Here is a 25,224-nt window from a genome sequence, read left to right as displayed (position 1 = left end):
GTTTTCTGTTACACACAGCCAAGGGAATTTTAACTCATTCAGAGATTGTACTCCAAATAATGCCCTACATATGACTTCTTCTGACCGTCTCCGCAAGTGAAATAACATAATAGGTGTCCTACCTGTACCCTCCACCCAACAGAAATCATTCTAAAGCTTACATAATTCTCAGTGACTTCTGATGATACTTGAAATGAGCTCCAACTTCATAGTAGAGCCACGAGGTTCTCTGTGATTTGCCAACTGTTTACCTCCCTACTTATTCATTATGCTCCAGCTGTGCTGGCCTCTTTGCTGTCCCCAATGCCTGCTTTTTCTGTTCTTCCTGAGATATTTACACAGCAGTTCCTCAAAACTTTGTTTTTAAGACAAAGTTTTTATTAGATTATTTTCAAATTATACAAAGAAAAAATTCCATGTGTATCTACTTATGTAATATAATTTTAGAAGAGTTGACTCTTCAACTCTTCAAGTCAAAACTTTTATAATGATGTGGGGAGCCGTTTGCTCTAGGCCCTTAGCGTTACAATCTCCCTTCAGCCCCATGGATGGCCCTCTTTCCTCTGCCTTGATAGTCTAGTCTTCTGATATTTATGCCAGGTGACTCTAGCACTGCCTTCCACCGTCTGCCTCTGTCCCATTTCTCCGCCTTTACCTACGTGGCCTGGTGACCTATTGAGCATTGCCTGTACTAGCCGGTCCTCCCTGAGCATTTCTTCACGCTCCATGCGTCTTTCTAGCTTAGTGGCTTCAGCTTGGTGGCTTCATACCATGAAGCTGGGCTTCCTGCAGCCCTTCCTCCATGTCCGCTCAGGGCTCCAAAGCTATAAGAATATTGGGAGAAAGATCTTGGAAGCTGAGGTGTCTTTTCTGATGAAGCCTTGGAGATCACTTGGTATCATTTCTGCCACATTCTCTGGGTTGAAGCTGTCATACAGCCTACTCACATTTAAGGGGAACAGAGCTTAGAAGTCACCCTTGATTTGAAAGGCATCAAAGAATTTCTTTTTCTTTTTTTTTTTTTTTGTAGAGACAGAGTCTCACTGTACCGCCCTCGGGTAGAGTGCCGCGGCGTCACAGGCTCACAGCAACCTCTAACTCTTGGGCTTACGCGATTCTCTTGTCTCAGCCTCCCGAGCAGCTGGGACTACAGGCGCCCGCCACAACCCCCGGCTATTTTTTTGTTGCAGTTTGGCCGGGGCTGGGTTTGAACCCACCACCCTCAGCATATGGGGCCGGCGCCCTACTCACTGAGCCACAGGCGCCACCTGGCATCAAAGAATTTGTAAAAATGTTTTAAAACCCTAATCTGATCATGGTGACTGATTAAGCAGTTAATTGCAAAAAGTACTTATATAAAAGAGCAGGATGAGTTTTAAATGATGCAGTTTATATTTTTTAATATTTCAGAAGCCTTAAATATGCTTTATGCTTCCCTGGACCACGCTTGCTTTGATTATGATCATCTGCCTGCCTTGTTTTTTGTTGCGGAATCCATTTTACATAAACTGTGCTGCGATGCATCCCTGAAGACGTACTTATATTCAGTGGAAATAAAGCTGGCAAAGGTATGTTTTAATCAATTTTAAACATTTTTACATATTACACATACTACCTGTCACCACGTGACATTTGCTTTAGGATTGAACTAGGACATCTGGATTTATTATGGAAATTCTCTTGTTTAGTAGTTCATTTTAATCTTCTCCAAATGTGAATAGTACATAATTGCCTGATATCCAAATGAAGATAGTTTGGGAAAATATAATTTCATAAACCATAAGAAAAGAATATTTAACTAAAAATCGACACACGTGCACTAATATATATATTAGTGGGAAAAAATGAAGTAGACAAACAAACTGGGAGAACTTAGAGCATGTCTGTCTTTTTTTTTTTTTTTTTTCAGTTTTTGACCGGGGCTGGGTTTGAACCCGCCACCTCTGGCGTATGGGGCCGGTGCCCTCCTCCTTTGAGCCACAGGCACTGCTCACAGCATGTTTTTTTATCACTTTTCTTCTCCTTGATTTCAGTGGCCTTTTCCATTTCTTGCCTTTTGTGTTTCTGAGATCAAGAAAAATAGCTCTAAAATGCAGTTGGAGCCGCTGCATCTGTTGCTTATACACACTGTGCCGTTTTAATGTTAAGATTCCTTTATCTTCTTATCTGCAAGTTTCAACAATTTCTGCTCGTTCTTTTACAGCTACACATTCTTAAACCACACTTAACCATTTGCCCTACACAGTGATAAGTGCCTTAAATATATTATAGATATCAACTTAATTCTCATCACAATGCTAATAAGTATGTGATATTATTGATGCCGTTTCACAAATGAGGAAAGTGACACAGAGGGTTTAACTGACTTCTGCACGACTGCAGCAGAGAGGATTTCAAAACGCAGACAGCACACTCTCAGCCATCACACCACACGCGTACCCTCATTCTCAGATTTACTAATTTTAATGCTTACTCTTTATTGTTCTAGCTAATATAAATTAAGGATGCCCTATATCTGTATGTACCTTTGATACCAGGCAAGAAACCATTCCAGTTGTCCCCTTGCCCTATGTAGAGGTCTTCATTATGTATCTGAAAGGCCTTCTGCTCTTTTCTTTTAGACAGAATGATTTATTGAAGGGTATCACAAAGAGGTGTCACCCACCTCTGTACACATAGTTTTCTTTTTCTTTTGATGAAGTTGCTCAGGGTGGGAGAGTGCCCGAAATATATGATTCTCTAATATTGTTTCCTTTGGGATTTTGTGTGCATTCTTTTCTTCTATCAGTATAGAATCTTCTTAACTATTGATGTCTCATTACAGAAGTGTAGAAAATAACATATAAACAATGTGGTTTAATGTACGTCAGAGAGAAATGTAACCAGTGCTCTTCAAGCTTTTATGGAAGAAGATGAATCATAAAAGTACACCTGATAAATAGTATCCAGCATTTCTATTTCACACTCAGTAAAGGAGTCAGAAAAATGAAGAGAAGAGATGAGAATAGGAGGCAAAAAAATGACAAAGGAGAGAGAGATGAGAGAACAGAGAAGGATGAATTGACGAGCAGAAATTCAGCAGAGGGGGCAGAGCCCGAGTTGTCAAGTAACAGAGAGAAAACACACGGGAGGGACGCACGGGAAGTGTGCACCAAGTCTCAGAAGTCAGTAGCACTCTGGAAAGGTGGAGTTTTGAATAAAAATCTGGCCTTCAGAATATTACAGATGAAAGTGCTGGACAACCCTTATAGACGTTTTATTTTTATTTATTTTATACGTCTATTAAAGGGTTCATGTTTATAATTTATGAAAACAATGACAAATATTGATGACGCATTTTCCGAAGTTATTTTTAATGATACAGGTTTGTGATTAAGAAAAGTATTTGTCAATCCCTTCCATAGTAGAGAGTTCATGACTTTTGGAGCAACATACCCCTTCCTGGGTTCAAAGTCCAGTAATGCCGCATATTGCTTAACAGTCATGGTGAAGCACTGAGACTTGGTTAGATTCATCAATTTATTGGATTTCCACAGGTATATCTAATGATACCCTACCCTGTGATTTAAAGGGTTTGGAGAGACACATGTGCTCACGTGTGTGCACGATGGTGACATCTATTGTTATTATTTGGTTCTTCTCCATGATTTAGTCACTTAGACAACTTATATTCCATTTATTTCTATAGTTACTGTGTTTTTTCTAGTTTTCTGTAAAATCTTACAAATCATATATTTTTTTCAGACGTTCCATTTTTATGTAGTCTGTGTAAAACTATTTTTAGCTATGCATGTGTTTTAAACTTCACAGAAGATTTTGCAGTGTTTATGTAGTAATGACATTGGAGGGTTGTTTTTTGCTTCATGAAAGAAGGAATATTGAGCTTAGTACAAGAAGAAGAACAGCTCTCAACACCACTGAATGCTAATGCTTTTCAAACTGTTTTGACTAAGGCCTATATGAAGAAATATCCTTTGCCTTGAAATCCAGCAAAAATGTAACATACATTCATTTTTATACTGAAATAAGGAATTGTGCCATATCCTATAATGTTTTGTCTTCTCTTTTATTTAAAAATGTTCTCTCAATTGGTTTCATGACTCATTTAAGTGGCATGACTTGCAATTTGAAGAATATTGTTCTAAAGGACATAGAACAAAATAGCATTCAGTATTGGTCATTATATGTGATGTAGAGATGATTTATAAAAAGCTTCTTGGCAGAACCAGCATTTCAATCTTGATAAAAGTGTTTTAAAGTTATTTCAAAAGCACATAATATCAAGTGAGCTCGATATTGTTTTATCAGAAGTAAATGTAATAATAAAATGTTTTATTTTCCTTATGGTTCTTAAACATTTATTGATGCAACACAAAAAACGCTTTTTCTCTTCTCTTTTGACAGATTGGCTATTTGGTTTTCTTACGACTTTTTATATTTTTCCTGCATGGTTACCTAGAAAATTTTAAACAACATTTACTTAGGCTTCAACCATATTTATGCGGTACAGTATCTTTTATTTTTTTATATGTATAAATGTTTTATGTTGTATTGTGAGGAGCACAGACTGTCACTATAGAAAGCATAAGCTGTATTTCATGAAAGATAATAGGTGCAGTGCTGAACAGCATAGCTACTGGGGCAGACTGCATTTGTGTAGCTTTTTTTGCTCCACATACTAATCATTTATTTGCAGTAAGCACACTCAAAGTCAACTCTTATAGCAATTTGGCAGCATTCAGTATTATTATAACCATGCTATGCAATAAATTCCTAGAACTTGTTGCTTCTGTCTAATTGAAACTTTGTACCCTCTGACCAACATCTCCCCTCCCTCTCCACTCCACCCCCCCTCCTCCTCCAGCCTTGGGTAACTCCTATTCTTACTTCATCTTTTTACTTTTCTATTTAACTAAGCGGGTGACTTTGTTTGTGACTTAACATTTTTTATCGGTAATAGTATCTACATCACTAGATTTCAAGAAAGTCCATTCATGTTTTAGGAAAGTACTGGAATTGGCGACAGTATTCTAAGCTATATATAAAGAAAATGAGGAATGTTAAGAGGAAGCTGAAGTTTTTCATACTGAGAAATAGGGTCAAAATAATGATGTTCTGGAGAACCCCTTGCTCAAGGCTTCTTGGGCTTGGTTCTCCAGGCCATGGTTGCCCATATCTGGCTCAGAATAAACTTCTTTAAATTAAAATAAGAAAATGATGTTCTGAACTGAGAAAGTTTTTTAGAAATATTGGACAATAGTCAGGGTTGTGGCATACACCTGTAGGCCCAGCTACTAGGGAGGCTGAGGCAAGAGAATTATTTGAGCCCAAGAGTTTGAGGTTGCTGTGAGCTATGACGCCAGAGCACTCTACAGAGGGCAACAAAGTGAGACTCTGTCTCAAAAAAAAAATATATTGAACTGATAATTTTAAGGTTTCTCAGCTCTGTATACCGAGCCAACAGTTGAAAATATAGGTTTGGAACTAGGGAAATAAATGTAGCCTTCCCAGGATATAGATTTGACAGTCATCATGTTCATGCAGCTGAGATAACAGGAGGGTAAGGAGTGAGTGAGGCAAAGCAAATTCTAACAGCACAGACATTTCATGGGTTATTGGTATAATAGAGCTCAGCAAAATAGAATTAAGGGAAGTAAGAGGGAGTGATGACATCTAAGGAGGTAAGTTCAGGAAGATAACACTATCAAGAGCAAGAAAAGTGTTAAATTATAAATGGTGTGTAAAGCGAGTCTCTGCTGTCATGAAGTTATTGTTGGTCTATGGAGCATCCCCAGTGGAGAAGTGGAAGCAAAATTCAGATTGGAAAAAAAATACACAGGGAGGGGGAAATTTAAGCACAAGAGAAATAAAGTGAATTACTTCAAATAAGCTTAGCTATAATTTCTTATGCTGACATATAAATATGTGAATAGTTTTCATGAAAAAAACAAAGTAAAAAGAAGAGAAGATTAGTATGTTGCAGGGTAAGGAAAAGAGACTTAAGGTTTTTAAAAAAGGAAATGATGTTTGATTGAAAAAGTCATGGAAGACAGACTGAAAGGCAATAGTGGAAAGCGTTTTGGAGACTGATCAATTTGTGCCATTGCTGTGAAGTGCTGATGGGGTGTATAACCAAGACGAAACTGCTGACGGATAGAACTGGAGTTCTTGTCTCTCATATCATTTATTTTGATTTCTTTAGTAAATTATATAAATCCTTTGCTTTGCTTCTCACCATGTTCAGTATGGTGACTTATCATATATTCAGATAATGTTGAAAAATACATTTTGGAAAATTACTCAAGTAAGACCCAAGTTCTCATATTAACATACTATTATGGACACGTTTCAAGAACATTTTTCTTTAACATGAGAATAAAATCCCCAGATTTTGGCTTCTAGGGCCTTAGATTTACATCTGTCTTTGGCGACTGTCTGTTTTCTACCTGAGCTGTTAGCAGCTGCTGCTACTCCACATAGCTCACCAGGAGAAGAATTGCTGTTACTAATTTTTTCACTGTGTAGATAGGACTGAAACCCAAAGACTGTCTAAAAGTTTAAGTAAAGAACAGCACTAAGATGATGGCGCATATTCTTATGTTTAATTACATAATTTTTGCCTATATTTGAAAATACATACTTTGAAAAATCAGTGAAAACATCTTGCAAGGAATAAAACAGAAGAATGTTAGGTTAGAATAAATGACATGGATATTTGAGGGATTACACTTTGAAAATATCAATTATGAATAGAGTGTTAGTATAACACAATTTACTTTCATCTGGAAGCTTCCAAGCATTTTTGAGCTGTAACTACATTTAGTGGACGATTCAACCATTATGCAATTACTATCCTGAATTATGTTAACTCTTAGGTGCCAATTATTTACCTTATAGTTTTATGTTAATGTTATACCACCAGGGGGCGCAGAGAACATTATAAATCTTGAGCAGATGGGGGATTGTACAGCAGTTTCCTTATCTAAGTTATTTCATTTAATCATAGTTTAATAATTAAAAGACAAATGAAACACAATGAAAAATATTAATGAGATATTTCTCACAAACGATTTTTCTTACAATAGCACTTTCTTTCTGCGAAGAATCATATCACAAGTATCCAAACATCTTTTCAAATGTGCAATTCATCCTGAAAACCTCAGAAATTATATGTAAAAGAGAAGTGCCTTCTGAATCAATCTTTGGCCCTGTGGAGAGATATGAGAACACAGATTCCAATAAGGTGGGTACCTGATGTTGTGGGTGTATCCTGTTGCACTGTGCATCAGAAAAGATGACTATGATTTAATCATTGTGGCTGTCAATGCTGGAAGCATTGTTGAAGATGAGTTTAGCTGAGGGGAGTAGTGAGCAGCAAAGATCTAACATCATGTAACCACGTGCACATGTTCTGAATAGCAGTTGACAGGATCAGTAGTGGCCGTCAGTTTGTGCCATGACTACTTTCAAGGGAGTAATGACATAATAACCTTCTTCCTCATAAACTCCATTTCAGCTATTTAATTAAAAATTGTGACATAATTTAGATTGACTTATAAAATAACATCTCAAAATATATTTTACAAAAGGGAAAGTGTATAAAGTGCAGGTTATTCTTAAAAGCAAATACAATATTTTTATGCTTGCAAAGTTATATGAAATAAAATTTAATATGCTACTAAAATCAACTGAAAACTTTAAAAGAGAGTTAAAATTGATAAATTAAGATAACCCTAGAATATGAAGTTCTCTTAATTTCTAACTCAGGTATTAGTAAATAACTTTAAAACTATCTGTCTTAATTATGTAGTTCCTTGGTACGTAACAAACTATAATTAAGCAAACACAAGTACAGTGAACTGCATAATTGTGTATATACCTTATAGATTGAGGATACATCAAAAGACAAACTTCAGTCTTTGGGGTTAATAAATTCTTCATTTTCTTTTCTCACATATTTGTTAGAAGAGCATCAGTGAGCGTTTCTACAGCCTAATTTTTTTCTATTTCTGCTAGCATACTTGTTATTTTATAGTTTATAAATAGAAAATTTGTTTTTCTAACAACTTCTTAGAAAAGGAAAAACACGTTTTACATAATTCAAGCTGAAATACTTAAGGTAATTTAAAGAAGATTCTCATTATTTATTTACATGTTACCTCACAGTTTTCCTATGATTCCCTTAGGCACTTTCTAAAATTAGCTATAAAATAAACATATAAGACAATATATTTAACCACATTTATTTGTAATTTTTCTAGGCCTAAATGTTTTCCCTTTGGCTCATTACTGATGAACTGTAAAAAGTGATTTTGCTAAATAAATTGAAACTTTTGGTTATAATTACTAATTAGCACAAATTGTTGTGTGCCAAAAAAGAATCTGTTTTTAAGTTTAAGAAATGTTTTTACAGTGATATATAATGTAAGATGTGGAGGAACAGAGAGAGGAGCACTGATCATGCAGAGAACAAACCTGACCACTACTTGGCTTTGTGATCCAGAGGGGCCAGTAAACTCTCCGAACCTCCATTTACTTATCTTTAAAATCCTCCTCCTCATCAGCCTGTCTGCCCTAACTCTTCCATGGCATTGATGTAAAGATTGACAAAATGCATGTGCTTTGCAAATTTTTAAGTGCTAAGCAAATGTAAACAGCGATTACTGAAAAATATTGTCCTATTTCGGAACCCACTTTAACCTAAGCAGTTAAATATCATGATTGTCATCTAAGGATATGATTATGTTGACTTAATGTAGTAATTGGGGCGTTTTTCCTTTAAACAAATAACTTTCTATGACGTCTTGGCATCATGAATGTTCTCTTTATGAGCCAGGCAATTGTCAATGCTGATTCTGCTATTTTTTTTTAAAGGAATCCATTTTTGTCACTTTGGTGCGCACATACAGCACACCAATGGAAGCTTACTGCTGTACAGCTCAGCCTGGAGTGGGAAGGGCAAAAAGGTCAACACAAGAAAAGAACCTGTCAGTTCAGAGTGGGGCAAGTCACGGAGTCTCTCTTTTTGTCTTTCTACTTTGCAGAACAAAGCTTAGATTCAATCTCTTCTAAATTCTATTTCAGCACTATCCATGTGATCCCATAAGGGGATTATAACAGATTATGGCCTATCAACTTTATTGCTCTTCTTTTTCTCCTAATACCTTATAATACAAAGACTATAAATATTATATAAGATAAAAAATACATATAAGATAGAGTAGCTGCAGTGCCACAGCAATTGCTGATTCAGAGGTTGATTGCAATTTCCACCCACTTTGTCCAGTAGAGCTTAATCTAAGTTAGTGTCTCCAGTTTAGTTAAGTATTTACCCATCAATAGTAAACTCTCTCACCTTCTGGAAAAAGGAAAGCAAAAAAAAAAAAAGATAAAAATGTGACTATAAAAGGTACATTTATATTCATTCTTTCTCCCTTTACTTGATTTAGTATATAATATAGTAGAGGATTTATCAATTTATTAATGTAGTCCTTATCATCTGATAATGCTAAACGGTCAATGGCAGCATTTTGGTCACTCTAAGATACTTAATTTTATATGTTTATATGCATTTTAGTTAAAACATAATTTCTTGTCAAAGAGATACTAAAATTGCATTGAAATTCTACTTCAAATTCCAAAAGTAAAAGACAAAGAGAGAATTTTGAAAGTGACAAAGGTAAAGCAACTCATCACATACAAGGGAATCACCATAATACTTAAATACATTCCTCAGCAAAACCCTTGAAGGTCAGGATACACACAATATGGGCGATGGTTCCACTTAAAAATGGGCCATTTCCTTTTGTTTTCTATTTTTCTCTCTTTAATGGGCCCCTTTTCTCTCTTTAATGTCCTTTTAAGTGATCCAGATAGAGTTTTTCTTGACTTTGACACATGGTGTACTTTAATTAGCTCTGTGGATTGCAGAGCCAGAATTCTGGGTTGAGTTTTTCTACTCTGTCCCTTACCCACTAGAAAAGCTGAATTTTCTAAGCATAGCTGTCATGTGGTAATAATGATCTACCTTGGAGAAGGTAGATTTAAACTCTGGTAGAATACAGTAGACCCTTTATTTTTATTTTTTTATTTTGGCAGTTTTTGGCCGGGGCTGAGTTTGAACCTGCCACCTCTGGTATATGGGGCTAGCGCCCTACTCCTTTGAGCCACAGGCACTGCCCCAGTAGACCCTTTATTAATTTACCTGTTCTATGGTCCAAAATAGTTCTCTGAAAACTAGCACACACACAGAACTTACATCTTGATGTGATTAGCAAGCTCATCCTCTAACACTTTTAAGTACTTGCAAAGTCAAAGGTGTTGTGTAAATTTGGGATATTTTGCACTATATTGTAATTGTAAATGGTTACTATTAGGCTGAGACATAGTTTCTTTAAAATTAGAGCATTATCCTGTGATTCATGTCTTTCATTATTACTATTATTATTTGTTATTGTTTGGGATTCATTGAGGGTAAAAAGAATTAGGTGACACTGATTGCATTTGTTAGATAAAGTCACTCTTATAAGATTCATGTCTTCTTACCCAGGCCTTCCATGGCATTGTCAGCCATCACCAAATGAGTGAAAACAAGATGAAACCTGGATGCTGTGGGTGAGCAGGCAAAACACAGCCCATGCTCACAGCTCATTGCTGTTATAAAGGAGAGCCTGCTCAGTCTCTCAACAGTTTATGTGCCTCCATTTACATAAAGTTCATGCTGGTGGAGTTATGTGAATTCTTAGCCAACAGTAGATTAACGCACTTCGTAGGTGGGCTTTTCAAAGTAGGCATTATACGAGCTGCACTTGACAATCTAAAGCTGGACAGCAAGGGAGGGAGATGAAACAACTTAGGAGGTGGCTCTAAGAGCCAAGAAGAAGGAAGGCAGGGAGGGTGGCTGGAGGTGACAGTTCTCTAGAGTCATTCAATAGAGTGCCCAGTGCTTTTCAAACGATGATAAAAGATTCTCCCAAAATTTTCATTTAATTTCCAAACCATCACAGACTAATAATTTTATAAAATATAATAATAACAAATTCCTTTAAAAAGACTGAAAAGACATAAAAAACACAAGTCTTGATTTTTATTAGACTGAATATATGTAATTACCCTGTCAAATTGTTATGAAAGTTTTAAAATATGTATTACTTATTTCTGTACTCTTGTTAATAGTTGTGAATGGCCCTTGTCTGCCAACCACCTTGAGCAGACTGATTTAGTACAAAGGCGCAGAAGGCTGCACCACGGAATGAGTCTCAAACCATTGCCCTGCTCCCCGAGGACGGATGTGACAATTATATTAAATTGCATAATCATCATTCTATCAATTTATCTAAGCTTGATGGTTTTTTTTTTTAAAAATCAGGAAAGAAAATTTAGCAAGAATTCCATGGAAATGCTTGAAATAAATAAAATGCATGAGGATCAGTAATAAGCCCCCCTGACCTTGGAAATTCGCCTGTGTGGCAGGTTCCTTTACTCTTGATAATGTCAATGCCCTTCAGCCAAAGGCTGCCAGGAGCACATCTGCAGTCAGGCAAATGGGGTTTATTTCTTGTTGGGGAGAGGGAGAGAGAAAGGAAAGAGAGAGAGAGGGAGAGAGAGAAATCTTAGATATATTAGCAAGAGGGTTTGGTCTGTGTTCGTTAAGGGGGGGGCCTATGGAAGTTGGGGTTGTCTCTAGATTTGATGCTGTCAAAGAGTAGGGTCGATTCTGTGGTGGGGTATTCTGTGGGTGACACAGTGACTTTATGTCAGGTAGCTGTGTTTATTTATTACGGTCTCAGAGTGATAATGCCTCAGGTTGCTATTTTGTGAGTTTACATCCAACAGCAGATCAAAATGACCTGGCTGTGAGAGCCAGCCCAGCTTATAATAAGATGATGTCAGATCAGTCCCAGACATCAGGAGTCTGATTTATTTCTTACTCAATGATGAGTAAGAATGTCCTCATATAAAATTGAAAATAAAGTTTAAATCGTGTTTGTTTAAATTCTGATCTTTTCTTTACCAGATGCTCCAGGAGTTCTCTCCAGTGATGGTGTATAAGTGTTAACACAAGAATTTTTGACCTAACTGAATAGTCTACGCGTTCATGTACTATCTTTGATTTAAAGAGCCAAATGTGTTATCTTAAGCTAACTGGTGAAGCCATCTCAAACGTTCACATTTACTTACCTTTTCATTCAGAATAAGTTTGCAACCTGAGGATTGTCAGGCATCCAGACTGAGACACCGAGAGCAATTTTAGAAAAGAATTTCATTTCTATGGGCTCCACTTCTTGGGTAGGCTTTGACACAAAGCAGAACATTGAGGTGTGTACTGAGGTTGGCAGGATGCCTTACATTAATTTAGTACAGAGTTTTTCTACAGAATATCCTAACATTCTAAACATCCATTTGCTTCCATTTGTTTTTCTGAATTACTGCTCCCCAGAGTCAGTAGCCTTGCCCAGACTTTGTCTTCCTCCTCCCTTTATCTCTAGCATCTGACAGAATTCCTGACATAAAGTAGTTCAATGCATGTTCGTGGGACTTAACCAGTTTACTAGAATCTCAAAATGTTTTAGTTTAAAAGTCATATAAAGACTTCTGGCTTTCTATCTTAAGAATACTAAACATGAAAATTATCTTTAAATAGTAGGCTGATGTTATTTCATGAAATAAATGTGAATTATGAAGCCCTTTAGATTCTACGCAAAATATCAACTAAGTTAGCAGTTGGAGCACGTATTACAGGTTGCGTTTGAATCTTCACTGTTCACAAAAATTCAGAGTGCTGTGTCACCGTTGTCTGCCAGGCATTTGAGTAAACTGATAAAGCTATGGAGAAGCACTCTCAGGGAAAACAAACAGCAGATCGCTTGTGATCTGAATTTGAAGACCTTTAAAATACTTGCTTAGTAGACGATGACCATGTCCTCTGGCAGTCATATAGTTCAGTTTTTAAAGTAGTTACCACATTTTAAAATGAATCTGCTGTTAGATCTTTGTTCAAACTATCCCATCACCTCCTCCTCAGGTGTCAGGGAGAACTAAGTCTCATAGAGTCTAAAAAGCACAATTGTGTCTAACGATTATCCCTTATTTTACAGATTGCCGAATTTTTGTTACATAATAGAATTAGTATCACTGAAAACAAGGGACCCATATGAAAAACAAATACATTGGGGGTGGCGCCTGTGGCTCAAAGGAGTAGGGCACTGGCCCCATATGCCGGAGGTGGCAGGTTCAAACCCAGCCCCGGCCAAAAACTGCAACACAAACAAACAAACAACAACAACAACAACAAGAATACTCTGTAAATTGCTCCACTTGGTGAAACATAAAAGTATGGAAGAACATGTATCTTGCTGAGCACGGTGGCTCATGCCTATAATCCTAGCACTCCGGGAGGCTGAGGCAGGCAGGTGGATTGCTTGAGCTCAGGAGTTGGAGACCAGCCTGAGCAAGAGCAAGAACCTGTCTCCAAAAACAAAAAAAATAGCCAGGCATTGTGGCGAGCACCGGCAGTGCCAGCTACTTGGGAGGCTGAGACAAGAGGATTGCTTGAGATTGCTGTGAGCTATGACACTACAGCACTCTATCCAGGGTGACAAAGTGAGACTCTGTCTCAAAAAAAAAAAAAAAAAGAGCACATATCTTCATTTATATATTTAAAATTTATTTTTATGTTTGTTCAAGTCAAAGAACTCTTTCTCAGATATATTTTTATATTTGAACTTCAGAAACATTTGCAACCTAATCGAGGATATCAAGTTAGCCACCTGCTCTGGCACTGTGTTTCTGCGTGGTCTTGTGTTCAGAGTAACAGTCCTCGGCTCAATAAAGTGCTTAAACATCTCCTCTTTCACAAAACACAGCTTCGAAAGAATTGCTGGTAAGCGTGATTCATAAATCCAGAGTTACTCATGGAGAAAACTTTATGCTTATATGTTAAGTAACCTTTGTACTTAAATGTTAATCACTCCTCAGTTGACTATGAAAAAAAAATTTATAATCGCAGCTCCAAAGGTAAGGGCAATTTATGTATTTTATATTAGTTTATTTCATCAATAAATTGTGCTTACCTTTTTTTTTTTTTTTTTGCAAGATGTGCATTCCTGGACTGCACAGTTTGTTTTTATTCAATGCAATATTTTATGGATAATGAGTCTATTCTTGCATTGAAAACATCATTATATTCCAAGTTGTTAAACTAAAACAGGGAAATACAATTTATTATCTTCATAGAAAATATACTAATATTCTATTTATGCATGCCGTATTTGATGTATACAACAAAAAATGAATCATGACTGGTAAGGATTAGTTTCATTCTATACATTTGTTAAGTTAAGAAGAGAAAAAGATTCATAGTTTGAGCTTGAGTGCAACGGAAAAAAGACTTCTGTTAATATTGCGAATAATTGTATATATTTTTTAGGATACAGTATGATGTTATGGTATGTGTATTACCTTGTGGAATGATTAAATCAAGTTAATTAGCATATCTATCACCTGATATACAATTTCTTTTTTTTTGTTGTTGTTGTTGGGGATTCACTGAGGGTACAATAAGCTAGGTTACACTGATTGCATTTGTTAGGTAAAGTCCTTCTTGCAATCATGTCTTGCCCCCATTTAAAATTTAGTCTGTTAGCAATTTTGAAATATCCAGTATATTATTGTTTATTATAGTCACGTTGTGCTATAGATTATTTCTCCTATCTAACTGAAACTTTGTACCCTTTGAATAACAGCTCCCTTTCCCTCCCGACCCTGCCCAGCTGCCTCCCAGGCCGCTCCCCTTTCCACTTTCTACTTCTGTGATTTTGACTTGCTCAGCTTCCACCTGTGAGTGCCCTCGTGCAGCGTTCACCTCTGCGTCCGCCTTGTTTCCTTTAGCATAACGTACTCCAGGTTCGTCATGTTGTTGTAAATGAGAGACTTTCTTTCTTTTTAAAGTTCAGTAGTATTCCTCTGTGTGCTGATGCAGCCTTTCCTCTCTCTAGTCATCCCTCAACGGATACCGAAGTTGCCATCTTATCTTGACTGTTGTGACAGTGCTGCCGTGAACGTGAGAGTTCTGTCATCTCTTCAACAAACTGATTTTGTGCTTTTAAAATACATGCCCAGAAGTGGAAGTATAGTTCAAGTTACGGTACAGTGGAAGTATAGCTCGAGTTTTAATTTTTCAAGGAATCACCATACTCTTATCTGTAATGGCTATCCTGATGCGCTTTATCCCCAACAGTGTACAAGGGTTCCTTTTTCTCTACATCCTCATTAACACTTGTTATCTTTTTAATAACAGCTATTGGAACAGGTGTGAGGGAATATCTCACTGTAATTGTAATTCGCATTTTCCTGATGATTAGTGACGTTGATCACTCTTTTATGTATCTGTCGGCCCTTTGTCTTCTTCTGAGAAATATCTGTGCAGGTTCTTTGTCCATTTTTTTGATTGGGTAGTTTTATTGTTTTTATCAACTTGTGTGAGTTCCTTGCATATTTTGGATATTAACTCTTTATCGGATATCTGGTTTGCAAATATTTGCTCCAAATACAGGAGCTGTCTATTTACTTGGTTAATGTTTCATTTGCTGTGCAGAAGCTTTTCAGATGGATCTAATCCCATTTGTCTATGTTGTTTTGTGGCCTGTGCTTTTGGGTCATATCCAAGAAATCATTGCCCAGACCAATTTTTTGGAGTTCTTTCCCTATGTTTTCTTCTAGTAGTTTAAAAGTTTCAGGTCTTATGTTTTAAGTTTTTCATCAATTTTAAGTTGATATTTTGTTTATGATAGATATTTTGGTTGTGATAGTAGAGCAAGTTTAATTAATCTGCTTGTGTATTTCTGCGTTTCCCAGCACCGCTTGTTGAAGATACTACCTTTTCCTTATTGTGCATTCTTGGAGAGTTCATCAAAAATCAATCGACCATAAATGCATAGATTTATTTATGGCTCCCTATTCTGTTCCATTGGTCAGTGTGTGTGTTTGTATGCCAGTAGGGTGCTGCTTTACTTACCGTAACTTTGTGATGGATCTTTCAGTCAGGGATTGTGGTACCCCTGGCTTTGTTTTTTGCCTGTTGTTTTATTTTGTTTCCTCAAGATTTTTTTTTTTTTTTTGAGACAGAGTCTCACTATGTCAGCCTTGGTGGAATGCTGTGGCATCACAGCTCACAGCAACCTTCAACTCTTGGGCTCAAGTGATTCTCTTGCCTCAGCCTACTGAGTAGCTGGAACTACAGACACCTGCCACAGGGCAAAAAAAATAGCAGGGCGTTGTGGCAGTTGTCATTACTGTTCAGCAGGCCCGGACCAGATTTGACCCTGCCAGCCCTGGTGTATGTGGCCGGCGCCCTAACCGCAGAGCTACGGGCTCTGAGCTGAGTTTCCTTAATATTGTTTTGGATATACAAGAGCTTTTAGTGGTTTTATACACATTTTGGAATTGTTTTTTCTGTTTCTGTGGAGAATTCCATTAAAAATTTAGATAAGGATTGAATTAAATCTATAGATGACTTTGGGTAGTATGGACATTGTAACAATATTAATCCTTCTGATGTATGAACATGGTCTATCTTACAATTTATTTGCTTTAGTCTTCAATTTCTCCCATCAATATTTTATAATTTTCAGTGTACATATTTTTCACTTCCTTGATTAAATTTCCTCCTGAGCATTTTATTATTTTTATTTGATTGTAAATGGGATTGTTTTCTTCATTTGTTTTTCAGATAATCTTTTGTTAGTATATAGAAATGCTTTAGTGTGTTTATTTTGTTGCCTGCAACTTTAATTTGTTTATTAATTGTAACAATTTTTGGTAGACTCTTTAGGGCTTTCTATACATGAGATCATTTTGTCAGCAAACAAGCAATTCTACTTTTCCTTTTCCTATTTAGGTGCTTTCTCCCCTGCCTCATGCTTTGGCCGGGACTCCTTGTACTACAGTGAATGAACATGGTGAGAGGACAGTCTTATCTTGTTCCTCATCTTTCAGCTTTTTCCCTTGAGGATGATGTTAGCTGGGGGCTTGCTGTATGTGGTCTTCATAGGCTTGAGGAACTTTAAAGGACTGTTTTGGAGCAAATTGAACAGAGAGCATTCTTTCCCAATATTTGAGGAGGCTCAGAATTTTTAATTTCTTTTTCCAACGATGCCAATAATAAAAATCTGTCATGCTGTGCCAAGTTGAAAATTCAGTTCATACACACATACACACACACACACACACACACATACACACACACACACATATATGCAGTTTTTAAATTAGTTACTATTTTTTAAGCCCTGACAACCCACCTACACCAGGAGTCTTTGTTATGTAAATTCCAGGCTCCTGGGTATCAGCTGCAGAGCCTCATGGGAGCCTGGAGTGTGCCTTCTTAACAAAAGGTATTTTCCCACTTATGTTTGGAAGTTTGTGGGATCTTGGATAAAGTTAAGGTTTCTAGAGGATGGCTTATCTTAGAATTTACTTAATTTCCTAAAGGTATAATAGTTTAGATGAGGGTTCATCAAGGACTTAATTTGTCTCACAGTCTGATGAAAGAAATGCCCTCAGTATTACAGTTTGAGAAAGACTGGGATTTTTGTAACCTATAACCTACGAGTAGTATTTCTAAATAGAAAATAAAATGCAAATAGAGAGTATTTATTGTATAAGTAATACATGATATAATTTTAGTAAGCATATTTTATTGTAAAGCTCCTAAATATAGCAAAATGAAAGGCTCTCCTTGTTGGTAATTACAGCATTCTGGAAGCTATGGTGGTTCTTTGAGACCAATCTTTATACAGAAAATACCTGGTGGGAGATTTGAATATATAATTTGATTTTTGAAAGGGCAAACAACTGGGACTATGGTAGCTTTCAGAAAACTCTAGCTTGATTTAGAAAATAACAGAAGTTGTTTTTAACACATAAAAATAAATATTGCACAACTTCAAAGTAATAATTACAAAACAAACAAATCTAAATAATTGCTGAGACAGTTAAAGTGTCTGATTAAGAATATCTAATTCTAGGAGTCGATTGTTTCTTTAACCAATTTTTAAGTTTTACTGTATTCCATCAACATCTATTTAATTTGCTAATGATTTATGTGTAAGGTTGTAAACATTTATAAGCCAATTTTTTATCCTTAGTATTTTATAGATTTTAAAGGGATTAGACTTGAAACAATTTTTATTTAAAATTGAAGAAACAGAGGCCCTGTTTAATATTATGTACAAACTCCATCATTAGTACTTGCAGTAATGACTGAGCCAGATTTTAAGGATCCCGGAGTAGCACTCTTTCCAGTGCACCTTTACACTATCATTTTGGCAACATTGTTAAGCAGTTCACGGCTTTAAGACACCACGTCACTGAATACTGACTTTTCTTTTTCTGGGGGGATATTATGACAGTGTGTAGATAATGCTCACTGAACAAATGGGCAAACTGAGAAAATGGTAAAATACAGTGACTGCTTCTAAGATAAGACAAAATAAACTGATAGAGTTATCAAAATCAAACCAGAAATAGTTGTGCATTTCTGGGGAAATTTTAACATTGGTGTCATATACTCCTAAGGTACTATTCAATGCATACAAAAAATTTAAGAAAATTCATTGAATGCATTTAGAATAAAATGGAAATATTGAGGCATCAGGCTCCAATGATAAATTAAGATTGCATCAGTATATGCAGGACTGCAGCCTTAGAATTGTGACACTTGGTTAAAGATATCTTTGGTTTAGTACCTGAAATTCGATGCCAAGTGACCAAGTTAGTGGCAGTAACTTGGGCGATTTCATTTGCCACGCGAATCAGGAAAGCAACATGATGATGCATAAAACGTTCAGAGATTTAAAAAGCAGAGGGAGACCATATAACTGAGCTATCAGAAGAAATTTCATTTATAGTGGCAAATATTGTGTCCATATGAGTGAATGGTTCTCATCTGTCCATTTCTGATGCTATTGGTTAGTAGATAATTCATCATGTATGTCCCTGCCTGACTTTTTATTCACTTTATAAAGATTCTACAATACAAAAAAAAAAAAAATAGAAGCAAATGGTTTCAAATGAGCCTGGAAAAGGGTAGGCTTAGGATGCATGAAAGGGATCAAGGGGGCAATCACAGAGTTAGAGCAGCCTCGCTGGGGAATGGGTGAAACTAAGGAAGACGCAGAAGACAATAAATTACAAAAACATGATGAAGAAAGGAAAGCAGGAGCCCCCTCCCAGCTGCCAGGCCCCAGCCTCTATCTGCCGGGGAGCTGGAGATAAGCCGCTTGCTAGAAGGCAGATTTACGTTTAATACGGTTACATTTCATACGATGCTTCAAACTTTCAATGCTCCACCCTGTGGTTTGGCCTTCTATAAACTGCACCATTTGCTCTGGGGAGATAGCTCAAGCCAACGCAAAAAGATTTCTACTGTAACACGAAAATAATGACTTGTATTTATAATTGAATTATTAGCTAGTAAAGACTGCTGAGAAATGCAATATGGCATTTCAGCAGAGCAGTATAACATGGAAAATTACACCTCCCAAAGCAAAGTAGTGGATTTAATGTGCTTCATGAATGTATTCCAGGAAATCTTGATAATTTAAAACTATCTTGACATAGCAAGTGTTTTCCAGATGTACGATGTTGGTGTTTGCCCCCAAATGAATATAAGGAAGAAGGAACTGCTCTGTCTGGGCAGCAAAGCCTTTGCTTTCCAGGTAGATCACTGATCTCACATCGTATATATGTCTGACCCTGGTAATTGTCATGCACGTGTGACAGTCTAACCCAAACTATGCAAACAAAAGTTTGCACCAACAATCCTGCTTCCTTCTGCATGATCTGTGTGTCATTGTAGGCGCTCACTCCTCCTCCGTTTCCTTGATTCTTCTATGGCTCATTTCTTGGATTTCTTATTAATCCTGATTCTTGGAGCCATTTAGTCTATTATCTATGGTAAATATGCAATTTATGTGCTGCTACATTGTTATGCTTGGAAAAAAAATGCCCCCTGAAATCAGAAGTCCTGCTTGTAGTCTTACCTGTTACTACCTGGCTAATTTTGAATGAGACACTGAACCCCTATGAATCAAGGGAGGTATTAGCCATCTCAAAGAAATTTTGAAAGATTTACATAAGTAACTTGAAAGCATCATTTTTCTGCTCTAATTCTTCCCTGGATACTTCAAGTTCTGCCAGTTCAGATTTGAACTAATTTTTCCCCAGTCAAGCTCCTGCTTGCTGACTTCCTATCTCAGAGCACAGCCTCCTGACCTCTCCCCAAGTTAAGGAAATTGGACATCTTATCTCCTCCACCCACTCTCCCCATCCAATCTGGTATCTGAAAGTGCTGCACACACTTTAACCACGTGTCAGGACTGTGACCCTGCTCTCTGTTCCCACTGTCACAACCTTGGTTTGGGCCCTTATCTCACACGACTGTTGTAGCTTCTTAACTGCTTTCCACCCTAAGTCCTTCCCTTCCATAATCTCTGATACACTGCTGCCAGGATTATGGTGTAATGTGATTATAAGACTCTCCAGTTTAACCTTATTTGAAAACTGTTTTTCCATGCAGAATTTGTAGCCCCAATGAGCATCTCATAATTTGCTCTAATATTGAAAAAATGAGAACAAACATAATGACTGAAAGCTCCCGCTACTGGAAGTAATCACCCCCAGCCCCACACTACCATGCCTGATGGGTTTGGGTAAAGGGACGTAGTCAGTGCCTCACTGTGCCTTCCCGGTGGGGCCAGACACCCCATCCCTCATTCCTCCCGCCAGCTTCCCTGGAGCTCCAAGAATGAAATCTTAGATTTTTGTCATCCATGCTTTTTGAACATCGAAAATCAGGCAATGACAAGAAAAATATGTTTTTTAAAGTAGCTTTCCTCAATAGTCAAACTCAAGAGTGAAATACTGACCACCCTCTTCTCCGTGTGCAGTGAAGACTGAGACTAATTCATTTAAACTAACCCTCCCCTTCCTAGATTGTTAACATACTCCTGAGTTTGTGATAACGTTATAGCTGAATATTTAACCTGTTCTATTAATTAAAGGCTTATCTATATATTTGCATTTAATTACTTAATTATATTTATAAAATTATTTTCACTTATGAAAATTTATCTGATTTTCCCTTTTGTTTGCAGACATTTAACACTAGGATTTCCCCTTTTCTAACCATTCAATACTAGTATTAGTTTGTTTGTTGGCTTGAACAGATTGTAAATATGGACATAGACACTTAGTTTATAAAGTAAGCCCATGATGAAACACAACTCTTGATTGGCTATAATGTTTATTAACTTTGATTTTACCTTCTAATATGTATAATATACATTTTATGTAGTAATAGAATTCTGTGGTCACTTTTGTTTGAACTTCCTTTCCAAATCTCTGAATGTTGCTATGTTCTTTATTAGAGTTATGATGAAATGTTCAAATCCAGTCTTTCTCCTTTTCCTATGTAATTTTTTTTTTTTTTTGTAGAGACAGAGTCTCACTTTATGGCCCTTGGTAGAGTGCCGTGGCCTCACACAGCTCACAGCAACCTCCAACTCCTGGGCTTAAGCGATTCTCTTGCCTCAGCCTCCCGAGTAGCTGGGACTACAGGCGCCTGCCACAACGCCCGGCTGTTTTTTGGTTGCAGTTTGGCTGGGGCTGGGTTTGAACCCACCACCCTCAGTAATTTTTAGTCCAAGATTTTTATGAAAATCTCTGTGATTTGGTATCCAGGAATTAGCTGGCCCCCTGTCCTGTCTCACTGACCAGAAACTATGGAGGCAAGGCACCTGCATCCTGTGTGAAGCTGCGTGCAGAGGCTGTGCTTCTGGTTTACTTTGTGAAGGTCTCCCATTGATCAACTGCTCCTAGTTCACGGCTGCTCCCAACTCCTGCCCCTCTGTGCTGAGAGTTGTTTTCTGTTTTTGTTTTTGTTTTTACATTATGGTGGGAAAACCCACATATTTCCAATGGATGGACTTCTTGAAATAGGAGAAGCTTTTCCTCAGTTGGATCCCATTTTTCATCATAACTTGACATCTCCTTCCTCCCTGCCTCCCTCCCTCCCTCCATTCCTTCCTTTTTTCTTTCTCAGTACTACAGTTTTTCTTGATTTTATGTTTCTCGGGCTATTACATAGATAATATATCTAAGTTTGCCATTTTTTTCTATATGGAAACATTTCTCAAGTTTTTCTCCTTTGAAGTAATACTTCTGCAGCTAACTTCCTCAACTATGTTTTTTAATTATATTGTCATAATTTTAATTTCCTTTCCATCTCTTTTTATCTTACTATACCACCTTTCATCTCAGCTTCAAGGCTTTTCATTGTGGTTTCTTATTTCTGAGCTTTATTAAAGATACTTAAGAGTCTTGTGAAATATCTTCTGGTTCTCGTCGGATACCCTTTTCAGAATTATTATCCTCTCTGAGTATTAACACTGACATTCCCTTTCACCCTGGCTGCGGTACATTTTTTGTTCTTGTAGGTCTCTCCTCTCCACTTTATGTTTTTCCTAGAACTAGGGAAAAATCTATAAAAACTCAAACTTTTAAAATAAGGGGTTTGCATGTACAAGATACATAAGTTTTTTAAAAAATACAATACCCAACTTGTAATAGTACAGAGCATTTTCTGTATCTACTTACTCTTTGATAGTTTACCTGTTGGAGAAAGTTCATGGCTGTATTCAAGTTACCACCCCACCGCCCCCTTCTTCTCCCATCCCATCTCCTACGAGCACAGTTTTCTACCCTTTTTAGTCATTTGGACACTGTCATCTCTGAATAAATATGGAGAGGTGAGGAGGATTACACAAATAATCCTCTGGCTACTTAAAAATGAGTACAGCAAGATGAAGCCTTGGCTGCACTTTTTCTGATTCTGTGAACACAGGGTAAACAATAGAGATATTTCCTTTCTTTAATTTTTTTTTTTGTCCTTTTAGCTTTCTTTGAAGAAACAAACCTGTTGTATTACATGAAGTAGTATCTGGATACTCCTTATTGCATTTCTTAATCTAACTCCATCAATTTTATGGTTGATGGGAATTCCCTGTACGTGGCTGCTGTTCGTGGTCTTGCTGGTCTCCCCTGCATTCTCAGTTCTCAGCGTAATGCGGATTTGTAACACTGCCAATATTTCTGAAATCCTTGTTACAAGGGTAGAATCAGTTGTGTAAGGGTTACAATTTGGAGACAATCTAACTCCATTTTTTAAAAATAATAACCTGTCCATTTAGGAAATGCATATAGAGAAGTAAGGAGAATCTAGGAAAACTTTTCAATGTTGATGTTCCTAACCTCTTTATAAAGGTATATGTGTGTGTGTGGTGTAGTTATTATTTTTTAGACAACTCTAAATTTCTGACTTAGTTTATTTAAAAAAGGGGGAAATCTATAATAGTTATAAATTTCTTTGTACATATTTAATTTCATGACACCATAAAAAACCAAGTCAATGTACTGAAAATTGAGATGTTTATTCAAATATGAAGAATTGTCTTAAATTCCCATTATCAGAGGTGTTTTTCCCTTTGAAGATGATGATGAACTTGAACTTATTGGCCTGAAATATCACAGTTGTGAAATTCAAATGTTCTTGTAAAGTGTACTAACTTTTAAATTTATGAATGGGTTATAACCCTTGGTTATAAATCAAGGCAATAAACACACATATACAGAAGTAATTTTACATTTGCATTACTTTCAGCTCTCCTTCTGCCCTGCCTCTATGGTACTGGGTGAGTAGTACTAAATACATAATTTTCTGAGACCTTCAAACATGTGTGATTTCCTACTTATTAGCTAACATTTTGAAAAATATTACTTACATCTTTCATTCATGTGTAGTATAATTTTTTGAGAAATTAGTATTTTTGAAAAATCATATAATGCCGAGCTCTTGGAATATTTAGGAAGACCATTTCTGTTATAGTTCTTAATTTTGAGAAGAAAACACTCTCTTGAAATTCATTCGGTGGAATCAGTTGCAAAAAATTAAAAATACAAACCTATTGTAAGATTTTGAGGGCACTCTGTGGAATCAGAGCCCTCAACTGCTCATCGTGCGGTATCTGTGAGGAAATGGGGCCATTTGTGATGTCTGTTTCTCTCTGAGCTTTGCCAGAGCACTAGTCTTCTTGTAGACTTTTACCACAATCAATGACAATCAATGCAATTTTATTGAAAATAAAGGTATCTAGTAATTTTGACATTCATTTTCTCTGACCTATAACTTTTTTAAATTAAAAATTGATTATTATGATTTCCCATTAAAAATCTTTGTTGTTTTGTCCATAAAATTTCCAGGTTGGATTCAGGGCTGGCTCTGTTGATCCTTGGGGAGGCTGCCAAATTAAACATGGCCTGCTTGAAAGCTTTAATGGACATAGTGAGAGATTTTCTTTCAAGAATTATGTCTGTTCAGAATCAGGTACAACCTTGCTAGTTTAGATGTGAAAAGAGACCCGAATGGAAGCGTGTTTTATTTTCACCGCTATGTAAATTACAAATTATATTAGACCCTGTCATGTATATAATTTTGTAATAGTAATTTTAGTTAAATATGAATGCATGTTTACTATTTACCATTACACTTATCATTCATCATAAACATGTTTTGTTGTCATTATATAATATTACAATTTTTGTTTTAATGACAGTGAGGTAATTTATTGAGCCATTTCTCTATTGTTGAATATTTGAACATTACGGTTTTTTCCAGTTGATCATAGTTAATTACATGTCATGTTGAATGGTTATACTCATACATAAAATCTTTATTTGCATTTCTGTTACTCACAAATAGATTAATAAAATTACTGAGTGAAAGGCTACACTTGGGATAGATGTCCAAATTTCTCTCCAGAAGAGATAACTTTTTTTCACTCCCATTAAAAAATGGAAAATGCCACATAGTGGAACTGAACTTTATATCAAAAAGATTCTTTTCTAATAAAATGTGGAAAATGGTATCTTGTTGGATTAAATTACATACCCTTGACTATTAAGGAAATTGAAAAGTTCTTTATTTAACTATATTTTTTATTTTCTGAATTATGTTGTATGCAATTTAGCACGTTTTTCATGAAGACATTCAGAAATAGTTTATTATGATATTTTAACAACTCTATATAATTCGAAGATATTTTAAGTATACTATATAGGTCTTAATTGTGACAGAACATATTTTGATTATCTACTATCTGTTTTCTC

The 25,224-nt window shown here is 36.4% G+C and overlaps 1 protein-coding gene across 1 annotated transcript in view; it reads left to right on the top strand.

Annotated features, from left to right (window-relative positions):
* The window catches only part of TMEM232 (transmembrane protein 232), a 160,405-nt gene that overhangs the window by 42,544 nt on the left and 92,637 nt on the right, over positions 1 to 25,224 (top strand). Inside the window, exons 5-9 of the mRNA XM_053566759.1 lie at positions 1,411 to 1,568; positions 4,405 to 4,504; positions 7,086 to 7,243; positions 13,731 to 13,882; positions 24,319 to 24,442. Coding sequence (XP_053422734.1) covers positions 1,411 to 1,568; positions 4,405 to 4,504; positions 7,086 to 7,243; positions 13,731 to 13,882; positions 24,319 to 24,442 — 692 coding nt within the window. The remainder of the gene's footprint in view (positions 1 to 1,410; positions 1,569 to 4,404; positions 4,505 to 7,085; positions 7,244 to 13,730; positions 13,883 to 24,318; positions 24,443 to 25,224) is intronic.

This window comes from Nycticebus coucang, chromosome 17 (genome assembly GCF_027406575.1).
Source record: "Nycticebus coucang isolate mNycCou1 chromosome 17, mNycCou1.pri, whole genome shotgun sequence".
Taxonomy (NCBI): domain Eukaryota; kingdom Metazoa; phylum Chordata; class Mammalia; order Primates; family Lorisidae; genus Nycticebus; species Nycticebus coucang.
Note: the sequence above shows the minus strand (reverse complement) of the source record. Positions and strands in the feature narration are given on the sequence as shown.